Source organism: Saccoglossus kowalevskii, chromosome 12 (genome assembly GCF_978046115.1).
Source record: "Saccoglossus kowalevskii chromosome 12, keSacKowa6.1, whole genome shotgun sequence".
In the NCBI taxonomy this organism is placed as follows: domain Eukaryota; kingdom Metazoa; phylum Hemichordata; class Enteropneusta; family Harrimaniidae; genus Saccoglossus; species Saccoglossus kowalevskii.
In genome coordinates, this window is record NC_140652.1 from 38,108,111 (window position 1) to 38,120,362 (window position 12,252).

At 34.9% G+C, this 12,252-nt stretch overlaps 1 protein-coding gene and 1 long non-coding RNA gene across 2 annotated transcripts; both read left to right on the forward strand.

The window, feature by feature from the left end:
* Positions 1 to 1,691: 1,691 nt before the first annotated feature.
* On the forward strand, positions 1,692 to 2,692 carry LOC146735847 (uncharacterized). The gene is made up of 2 exons (XR_014931203.1): positions 1,692 to 2,021; positions 2,515 to 2,692. It is a non-coding gene; the product is annotated as an uncharacterized LOC146735847 (long non-coding RNA).
* Positions 2,693 to 5,711: 3,019 nt separating this feature from the next.
* LOC100368535 (uncharacterized) lies at positions 5,712 to 6,974 on the forward strand. Its single transcript, XM_006821910.1, has one exon. The coding sequence runs from the start codon at positions 5,712 to 5,714 to the stop codon at positions 6,972 to 6,974; it is 1,263 nt and encodes a 420-aa protein (XP_006821973.1).
* The last annotated feature ends 5,278 nt before the right edge of the window (positions 6,975 to 12,252 follow it).

Sequence of the window (12,252 nt, forward strand, 5' to 3'; positions counted from 1 at the left end):
TTCGTTTATTCGAACATCACTTCACCGCCATCTTTGCCAGCCAATATTTGTTTATTCGACCCTCACTTCACCGCCATCTTTGCAAGCCAATATTCGTTTATTCGACCATCACTTCACCGCCAATCCAGCTTGTTCCTTCACTAATGTACAGTAATTTTTTAAATACTGATAGCAAAGTCATTCCCCGATAATTTTTGACATCGTCTTCCGAACTGTTTTTAAACAATGACACAATTAACCCTTGTATCTACTGCTTAGAAAAAGAACTACAAGAATCTAAATAGCTTTGGCAATACAATATAAAATAATATAATAATTCTGGAGTGGTACCATCAATTCCTACGGCTTTATTTGTTTTTAATCTCGCTAGACAAGTTTCAAGTCACTTCAGATTCGAGGTGCATAATAGGGTTAATCTCGTCAAGAAATAATTTCACTCCCTTGATAAAATTATTATTTTCTGATTGGTCTAGAAATAAAATTGAGAAACGGTCTTTCTTCAGATTTAATATTTGTTGATGGATCAATTTTCCCAGAACTTAGCATTGACTAAAACAAACTGCTTAGTATTTGGTTTATTGATGCAACAATCTAATTTTCTTAATTTTAGGTAAATAGATATTCATTTAAATTGTCAAAAGTTTATGTTACTTCTAAAGTGATTTAATGTTCTACGTACAACCATGTACTGCGGCATTTTGTAATAATTACGCGTTTTGTAATAGGGGGTAGCAGCGTTTTGTAATAACTGACACGTTTTGTAATAAGGGTAGCAGCGTTTTGTAATAAAATCACTGACGTATTTTGTAATAAGGGTAGCAGCGTTTTGTAATAAAAAATAGCGACGCGTTTTGTAATAGGTGGTAGCAGCGTTTTCTAATAATATTCATGTAATAAAATTACCTTTTGATATCATCAGTACTTTTTTTTTATATATGTATGAGTTTAGAAAGATGTTACTTGAAATAAGTAATTATATAATTTAAATACGGCAACTCGGATGGTTGTAAAACTGCATTTATTACTTTATGAAACAAGTTTGAAAAAGCAGTACCATCATATCGCCAGTGATCGAATTTAAAGAGGTACTAAAACAGTTTAAGACCAGTCCCAAAATTATTTACAATATTACTGTGTTTATATCAATCATTGACAATTACGCTACAGACACGGTCATGTCTCTCTCCTGAGGCTAGTGTGACGAGGTGGGGTATACGTCCGCCCCTAAGTCAGTCCTTCTGTTCTTGGAAATATCTCGGAAATTCTTCAACTGTATTATTTCAAGCTCACTTAATTACACGAGCTCGTATATCGAGAGCTTCTGTACAAAAATCGATGTAGTATACCATGCCAGTGGATGTTTTATTGATATTAGATTATATCGACCTCGTTTTTTTTTTTTCATAACTGTGGCCTGTGAAAACAAGTTTTGTCCACAACAAATATTTACGACAAAATAAAACAGCAACTAGAACGTCCTGCATACATACGTGGTTAATTACGTGCCTGTTTTTTGACTTTATAAAGCTTGTTCTTAGCGACAACTTTGTAAAGTCGTCTCAATCAACATACTTTCGAAAAAAATACAAACGTCGATTAGTACCGAACACCCTACTGAATCGTACAGCACGAGTATAACTTTAAGATCTTGAGCGAATCGCTCGAGCAAACGCAATCTGATTAAAATCTGATGTAGTGTACGGGCTTTAATTATTTTGGCTATAAACTTATTTTAATTTTATGTTTTATTACTTTTGTTATTAATGCCTTTTTATTTTATTATTTTACTTTGATTTTGATTTTGTGATTTTTTTAAAATTCCGCCCTACATACATCTGAGCCGATGCCTATGTAACGAGATTTCAACGAGACCCACTGTCGACGATTTTAGTCAACGAATCACAGACCTTCTTCTATAGCGCACATGATGACGTCACTGGGCAGAGTCAGGTGGCAAACACACTCAAACATAAAATGGCGGATTATACCGACGTTAGGACCGAGAAGAACATGGCTTTTCGGTAAGTTTATCATTGTCAAATGCAACGAAAGTCATTTTTTTATGTTTATATTGTGGCTCGAATGGTTCGAGTTTAGATCGTTACTTTGCGTAGTTATTCTGGGAGTGACGATTTTGTTTCCACCGGTTCGACCGAACACCGGTGTCTTTTTCCAGTCGCTTGCCCTGGAGACGGGTGATGTTTTGTTGACGATCGGGTCAAAACCGTCTACGGTATTGAAGCCGTAGCTGTAAATATTCATCAAAATGTATCAACATTTTGTACATTATACAATAACTCTTTATCAAAGTAATTGAGCTGATTTGGACTGGAATAAAATATTTTTTATTTGGAACACATCGCAATTGATCAGGAAATATTTTATTGCTCCAATTTTCTGCGTCGATGCCGTGGGCCGGTGACCGTTATACAATTTAAAATTTGCATTGTTTACTATAGCTGTTTACAGTGTTCTAATCATTACGATTTACTTTTTTTTTTGCTTCCATTCTAGATAATTATGCTCAGTGTTTGATGTAAAATTGAAGCGATGACTGAATAAACGAACCTTGGCTGGCGAAGATGTATCAGGAAGTGTACACATTTGTTGGAAGTGAACAAAATATTCAATGTAATGACAAAAATTGGAAAATGCTGTGGAATTTCTTTTGTAAATAAAAATATACTAGCAATTTTCTATTAATGGTTTATTCAAGTGGGCAAAATATAATGTACAGAAAGATTGCCCGTAGAGTATCGCTACACTGAAAAGTAAGCAACCGACAGACTCTATAAAAGGGGGCCTGTGATTGGCTGTTACTTACGCGAGATTTGAACGGGACTTACGTAGGCGTCGGATCAGATGTATGTAGGGCGGAATTAAAAAAAATCAAAATCAAAGTAAAATAATAAAATAAAAAGGCATTAATAACAAAAGTAATAAAAAATAAAATTAAAATAAGTTTATAGCCAAAATAATTAAAGCCCGTACACTACATCAGATTTTAATCAGATTGGAGCAAACGCTACCATCATTTTGCTCTACGTTCGTAGTGCAAAAATGATATTTAGCCGATTCAGTTGACTGCGGGAATTATTATTACTTGCAATTAATGTTAGACGGTCGACTGTGGATTACCAGTCACTATACAATTGATTGCATATGTCAGTTTTGTGTTTTGACCAATAAAATTAATTGCTGGATTTACTTCATTAACCTACTCGTAAAATAGAGAACCCAGATATTTTTCTAATTTTTAAAATTCGGTTCAAGATGGTTGCCTGATTTTACTGATCAACAGTGTTAAAACTCCCATAAAAGATGCATGCATGAACTTGAATGATTGGTTCTTTGAATATGGGGGGTACGTACATGCCTCGTTAGATTGTGGTGGATACCTGTGCGTATTTATTTACTAATGGGCATACAAATTGTTCGTGTTTTACAAATTGTCTTAAAGGCGTAATCTGAACGACTATAGAAGTTTCGTTGACATTATGATTTACCAAACTAACGCTCTCGATCCATTTTCAAACTACACTTCGCACATTGTGTTTCAAAATACAACGTCCCGATAGTGTACGCAATCCGTGGTAATTTGCGGCCACGGTAATAACCAATATCAAACTTCCTGATCATACATATGAAATAGGAGTAAAGTTCAAATTTCTAATAACTGAGATGTTTGTTATACAGGTTTTTTCTATATATTTTTTGAATATTCAATTTCAAATATGAAACTTGTTTTTACAATTTGTTTTTACAATTTGGTCGTCATACATATATATAAGACTGCCCGAATTTCCCGCCAAAATAACACTTGATACAACTTATTGTCCAAGACACAGTTATTAGTTTTGATTGGCTTGACGCGTGCGCTGCTGTCAGTTATTTCTACACCGTACGATGATTGGTTATTATTTGTGACTTACTAGTACACACACTTTCGTAGAGGGTGGGATTTTCCCAGCAGAATCTATTCACTGAAAGCGACATGTATAAAGCCACAGCCGAGTAACGGAGAGTAGAGACATATACATATTCTATACATATGCGAATAATTCAGTCCATCTTTAAAGATGGGCCTCCTCTCAATTATTGAATGGTCCGTCGTCCCTTACTAGCTCGTCTCAGTTGGCGAGAACTTTGGGCGACAGTCTTTGAAGTGTGTATGCCGCCACAACTGCGACCGGCAAAGTAGACCAATTTGTAAAATGCATGTTTTTAAATTTTTTTATCGTAATTTCGTTTACGCGTCTGGTTGAATCATTGTTGGCCGAGTGGCATTATGACGCTTTCGGCTTAATTCGGAAACTCACGGAAAATAATGGTTTCCGAATTATTGGTTAGCCGCGAATTATCATCGTCATAACGCAAATTCCGTCTTTTTGCTAAAAAATATAAAATGCAAATTTCAAATAAGATCATTGCATATTTAAAAAAATGGTAAAAACCTATAAAACAAACATTTGAAAATGTTGAAAATTTTTCCTTCATTTACAAAGTTTTATTACTCAGAACTTAAGGAAATAAATACAGTAATTTACGCTGTGAAAAAGAATTATAAAGGAAAAAAAAACATAAATGAAGACAGATTACCAAGTAACTGAATCATATATAAAGCTATAAAGTTTGTGAATTGTAGGATGCACAAACCAACATTAGGTAAAGTTTCCCCACTTCACCTGAAACAATTCGAAAGTGTTATTTTTTACTACATATACAATATTCCATTTCTTTTGTTTCCATAACTTTTTTTCCACCAGACGAAATGAAAGTGGAGTATCATTTAGTTTACAGGAATAAATCATTTGTTTGGTTATAATGATGATATGGTTCAATAAACTTGAAAACTGATCATCGCCCAGCAAAATCTGAATATCTGTGAAAGTGTCTGGGGTATTTAAAAATTCATCCCATCTATTACATATAGATGTCCAAAGGACAGCAACACAGTTGCATGTAACGAATAAATGTGTTAAGAGTTTCATCGCTATTATGACAAAAAGAACAAAGACCAGAGGTCACGAACGGTGGTCTCATACGGTGAAGCATAGTATTCGTATATAAAACATTATGATTTAGTTTCTACTGTAGTTTTATTTCAATGGTAACTCTAATTGGTAAATTAAAAATAGTTTCCCACTTGATTTTATTTAATTGAAACAACTGCTGAAAATAAGCTTTCCGTATTACTTTACATGTTACCGTATTCAATGGACAAAATATGTTGTTAATGTACAGACCAATAGGTTATTTTGGTCTAACAAAAAAGGTACAACCTCTCCATTCTAGTGGTATAGCGGAAATTATGCCGTGCCAAAATAGATATCGTCTGGGAGTAAACCCAATTTCTTGTAGGTGTGTCCAATTTTTTATTTTCCCATTTGAAATAAAAAGTGTTTAGTGTGAATTTCATCAAGCGAAGCTCTGGAATTACGATGACAACTTACCCTGGGATAAATGCCATATTGAAAGTAGGTGATAGTAAATCAGTTCCGTGTTTGATTAGTGCTTTCTTATCAACTAATGATTTTACCCGTGTGTTTTGTAAGTTGGCGTGTCTATGAATATCAACTCCATTAACTGGTGTACTTTTAAACTTGATCTGTGCTGTTCTATCGCCGTAAGTGTCAAGATTAGATTATACTTCTCTGAATGTCACAATAGTTCGACGAAGTCGGACATAATTGCATGCAGCTGACGATAGGATGCCACGGTGTGTGGACTGTGGGGTATCTCAGCAGGTCAAATTGTGTAAAGGCGACCTGGAATTATGTGAGAACTGTAATGAGGTTCGTTTTCCTGAAATTGCCAGAAAAAAAGAATATGAGAAAAATCGAGAAATTTCTACACGTTCGAGAAATTCGCAGGTAACGGGCGGTATTATTATTAATGAGCTCCTTTGTTTCCTGTGGAATAAAATTGACGTGTTGCGAATTGACGTGATTGTTAAATTATCCGTCGATGTATATGATGACAAAGAAGTTGAAAACACAAAGGAAATATTATACGAGACATGTGAATCCGATTCCAGTAATCGACGGATACAAAGAAAAGGTCAAAACAAGCGAGCAAATAACATCCATGATATGATAATATTGATGCACGAGCTTGATGATGTCAATGTACCTTGTTTTGTCGCTCAAGATCTAGCTAAATTACCTCCTGTTGATATAACTAATATTGACGTGACTGTAATTTTGAAAGAAATGAAATCCCTGAGATATGAGTTTGCACAACTTAAAAATGATGATAAAAATAAACGGGACAATCAAGGCGTGCTTTCTGAACTATTGTTATTACGTAAAGAGATGAATGAATTGAAAGCGTCACTGAAGCAACATGTGCACAATGATATCACTGAAAATCTTACTGCTTGCAAAATAACATGTGATGACAAAACTAATAAAGATCCATTTACAAAATCTGACGAATTGGATAATACTAATGACATAGTTGTGAATAATCAAATCGGGGATAAAATATTGCAAGTGCCGAAACGATATAGTGAAGCATTAAAGCGAACACCGATATCCGTTGCAAGTAATAGTGATATCTCAGGAGCCAATCAAAGAGCTAAACCACCTGCCTCTCGCATATCATCGGTCTCCAGTGACAATGGATTTACTGTTGTTAAACATAAACGTCGCAATGGCAATCGCGGAATAATTACTGGGACTAAGAATGAAGTTACAAGTAGCCTCAGAGCAGTTAGAACTACTCCTCCTATAGAACTATTCGTTAGTCGTCTTCACCCAAGTACTACTAACGAAGATATGTTGTCTTTTATGCGATCCCTGGGGATTAATGACGTGAAAGTCACCATGCTTAAAACAAAATTTGATACGTACGCCTCGTGCAAGCTGACAATGAGTTTTGCCACTAGCAAAACTTTGTTAGACGCAGATAACTGGCCTAATGACATATTGATTCGAAGATTTTATCCATCAAGAAATCAAAAATCAACATGAAGCTGAGAATAACTTCCTATAACTGCCGAGGAGTTAAATCTTCAATTCAATCGGTAAAGGATATCTGTGATCGAAGTGATGTTTGTTTATTGCAGCAGCATTGGCTCACAAAATCAGAACTTTGTATGTTATCAAATGTTAGTAATGATTTTAATGCAATGGGTGAATCTGCTATGAAGAGTGTGGCATAAGGCTTGGTCGGCCGTATGGCGGAGTTGCGATATTATGGCGAAAAACTTTGGGCAATGTCAAAATTAAACGTTATAGTGATAGCAGACTTATTGGTCTGGAAATTGGCAATTCAGATAGAAAATTAACAATTGTCAACGTATATATGCCAACCGAATGCGACAATAATTTTCACGAGTATGTTGAATATTTATGTAAACTTAGAGCTATTGTGGACGAGGCAAGTACAAATTGTGTTATGATTGTAGGTAATTGGAATGCGAATATCCACTCAACTTTTGGTAATGAAGTATGCAACTATAGTGATGATAATGAGTTTGTTTGGTCAGATTTGCAAATATTAGGTACTGGTGACTGTAATTTTACATATTACAGTGAAGCCCATCATACAACGTCTTGGATTGACCACTGCGTTGCTACACCTGCTGCTCACAAAACTATTACAGATATTAATATTTTACATGATATTCTGGGTTCGGATCATTTTCCACTTAATGTGATCTGTGATTTGGAATGTTGCCAACGTTTTGATTTTGCATCTACTCATTATAGTAATTCCACCTGTGTTGACTGGTATAGTGTAAGTGACGATTTGCTTACTGAATACGCCACTCTAAAGCATAGGTGTTTGGCTTCAATTGATATTTCTGCCGATGCTCTTGTTTGTAGGGACACTGATTGTAAGAACACCACGCATTTAAATACCATTGATAATTTATACAATGATATCACAGAAATTCTATGTAAGGCGGCCAAGGACTGCATTCCCCTCAATGCAAAAAAGACAGGAAGGTGTGTGCCTGGTTGGAATGATAATGTAAAAGAGTATCATACTATAGCACGCGATGCTTTCCTTTTATGGCGTGAAAATAGAAGTTCTCGTCATGGTCCGTTTTTTGAGTTGATGAAAAAAACACGAGCAAAATTTAAACATGCTTTAAGACTTTGTAGGAAAAATAAAATTCAAGCGAAAGCTGATGCGCTCGCGACCAATTATGCGAGTAAGAACCCGAGAAATTTTTGGAAGAAAGTATATTCATATAATAAGGCACCTCCTCTATCTGTATCAGTAGGTGGGTGTGATGGAAAAGATGATATTACTGATATGTGTCATTATGCAGACTTACTTTCATCTGTTAAAGATAACCAAAATGAATCTTATGTTAGATCTAGTATTTCTAATATTATATATGAACAAGACATGAATATTAAACCATTTGAAATTCGAAGTGCAATTAATAAATTGACCCTAGGTAAATCAGTTGGACCTGATGGCATCACAGCTGAACACTTGAAATATGCAGATCAGCGTTTGTGTGTGTTATTTTCCTTGTTGTTTTCAATGTGCCATGTACATGGCCTTTTACCTAAACGTATGCTTGATACAATTCTTGTGCCCATTATAAAAGATAAAACGGGTGATGCTACAGATACAAATAATTACAGACCTATTGCGCTTGCTACATCTATCTCTAAAGTGTATGAACTGATTATTTTGACTCTATGTGAAACTTTTCTTACAACTACTGATCATCCGTAACTCTACTGATATGTGTATTTTTGTATTGAAAGAGATTGTAAATTTTTATAAAACTCATAACAGTCCAGTTTTCCTCTGCTTTTTAGATGCTTCTAAAGCTTTCGATAGGATTAATCAATGGATCCTGTTTCGTAAGCTTCTTGGCAGGAATATGCCTGTGTTTCCAGTCCGAGTACTTGTATTCTAGTATAGAAACCAGGAATTCTCTGTGAGATGGGGACTATCTATGTCTATGTCTTTCCCTGCTTTAAATGTTGTCAGACAAGGGGGAATATTATCTCCTCGTCTTTTTGCAGTGTATATGGATAAACTGAGTAAAGATCTAATGACTGAGAAAATTGGGTGTTTTGTAAGTGGGCAATGTATAAATCACCTATTTTATGCTGATGACATTGTATTACTTTGTCCGTCAGTTAAAGGTTTTAAAAGACTAGTTGCTATTTGCTGTATATATTCTGTATCAAACAGTATTATTTTTAATCCTAAAAAGTATGTATGTATTTCTATGGTACCCCCTCGTTGTAGAATTAGACAAATTCCATGCGTATTTATGAATGGTGTTGCAGTGCGATTTGTCGACAAGCACACCTATTTGGGTGTGGTCATTAATAAACATGGAGATGATAGTGATGCTATTAATAGACAAATGAAAAGTTTTTACGCTAGAGCAAACTGGCTTATTCGAAGATTTGCCTACTGCTCTTCAAAAATAAAAATTAAATTGTTACTGTACGACTATGTACTGCTCCCATTTGTGGTCTATACATACTAAAGGGCAGATTAATCGAGTTCGTGTTATAATAATGCATTTAGAATTTTACTGAAGCTTGGCAAGAGGGATATTAGTATGACTCAAACCCTTGTACATAATCGTGAAGCTCTTCGTAGAAAAGAAATGGCGAACTTCTTTTTAAGAATTATAAAAAGTAAGAATGCAATAATTACAGCTATTTATAGCCCAGATGTAATGAAATGTAGTACGCTTTTGAGTACTTGGCTGAGCCATGTTTTTTAACAAATTTATTATGTACATTTTCTTGGTATTTATTCTTATTTTTCTGTAATTTTAGTTATGTTTATATGAGCTCGAAATAAAGTATATTATTATTATTATTATTATTATTATTATTATTATTATTATTATTATTATTATTATTATTATTATTATTATTATTTAGCGCTTCAAACGCCTCGTTCATTGTAATGGGGGAATCTCTTTCCATGTAATTTAATTTGGAGCTGGTTGTAAATAAATTAACATTTACAAATTTTAATATAGGTTATTACCGTGGCCGCAAATTACTACGGATTGCGTACACTATCGGGACGTTGTATTTGAAAACACAATGTGCGAAGTGTAGTTTGAAAATGGATCTAAAGCGTTGGTTTGGTAAATCGTTATGTCAAAACCTTTAAGACAATTTATAAAAAAACGAAAAAGTTGTATGCCATTAGTCAATAAATACTCACAGATATCCACCACAATCTAACGAGGCATGTACGTACCCCCCATATTCAAAGCACCAATCATTCAAGTTCATGCATGCATCTTTTTAACACTGTTGATCAGTAAAATGGCTATGAGGCAACCATCTTGAACCGAATTTTAAAAATTAGAAAAATATCTGGGTTCTCTATTTTACGAGTAGGTTAATGAAGTAAATCCAGCAATTAATTTTATTGGTCAAAACACAAAACTGACATATGCAATCAATTGTATAGTGACTGGTAATCCACAGTCGACCGTCTAATATTAATTGCAAGTGATAATAATTCATTTTTTTCACTACGAACGTAATAATAATATAAATAATTTGGGGACTGGTCTTAAACTGTTTTAGTACCTCTTTAAATTCGACCACTGGCGCAAGCACTAGAGATATGATGGTACTGTTTTTTCAAACTTGTTTCATAAAGTAATAAATGCAGTTTTACAACCATCCGAGTTGCCGTATTTAAATTATATAATTACTTATTTTAAGTAACATCTTTCTAAACTCACACATATAGCAAAAAGTAGTGATGAAATCAAAAGGTAATCTTATTACATGAATATTATTACAAAACGCTGCTACCACCTATTACAAAACGCGTCGGTATTTTTTTATTACAAAACGCTGCTACCCTTATTACAAAATGCGTCAGTGATTTTATTACAAAACGCTGCCACCCTTATTACAAAACGCGTAAGTTATTACAAAACGCGTCATTATTAGAAAATGCCGCAGTACAAACCCTCTTCCTACTGGTGCAACCATTGTCATACCAAGATTTAACAAAGGTTTTGTTCATGATTTCATTTGCAGCTCTACAGATCATATCCCCAAAATAGTTGAAGCCCTAGAAATATTACCTCTATTTAGTTGGTCCAAAATATATATCAGTCGAATGTATTTTTCCTTTAGTCCCCCAAATGAATAATAAGAAACTTTACGACTGTTTTCCTTCCAAGTATATTTCGTAATTTTAACACATAGGTCCAATTTATTACAAATCTCGTGCACATTGAGACTATATATATAAAGATCTGACACCTCGCCTTCAACCACTAGCTTGTCGTACCGTAATGATGCATGTTTATTTTCGTCTCTGGAATTTAATAGGAATAAACAAAGCTTACGTCGTTTGTCTAAATTTCGAAGCTTTGTCACAGTGTAAGGCCTGCTTATTAATATTGAGAGGAGCACCCACATAACTCTCACTGGACAGGTTCCTTCTCTGCTAGAATGGGGTAAACAAGACAATAGTACTGGAAATGAAATACACATGCACCAAAACACTCCTGGCTTTAATACCTCTCAAAATAATTACAAGAAACAAAGCACAGAAAAATACAATGAATAAATAAACTAAAATAGGGGATTGTCTAGGGAAGTGTGCATTGGGGATAAGCCACAGTTCCAAGATGTGGAAATTGATGACAGTCAATGGCTTCTGCAACACAACAGCGAAGAAATACCGGAGTATTGCTTGCAGAGGGCATTCTGGAGGGCACCGCCGAAAGCAGGAGATCGCAGAGCAGTTCATACAAGTCTCACAGAACGACGATTGAAGCCAGTATCACTTGTCTCACAATATCGCAGCAGCAATACACGGGTTCTTAATTTGAAATGATGGACCCCAACTGTCCTCAGTCTAGCCTATTTATAGGCATAAATGGCCCAAACTCAGGAACACCACCTGAGTTTCCACATGAGCCAATCAGAATGTGGTCTTGCTAGCAAATGTCTCACGTAGGCAACTCAGGAGATCGTAAACATCCTTTGTTATGTAAATCACAAGCACACTTGGTAGATTCCAATTGTCATTTTAGAGTTGTAAACATCCTTTGTTATGTAAATCACAAGCACACCTTCTAGATTCCAATTGTTCTTCCAAAGTTGTAAACACCCTTTGTGATGTAAATAACAAGCACACCTTCTAGATTCCAATTGTTCTTCCAAAGTTGTAAACACCCTTTGTTATGTAAATAACAAGCACACCTGGTAGATTCCCATTGTCCTTCCAGAGTTGTAAACATCCTTTGTTATGTAAATAACAAGCACACCT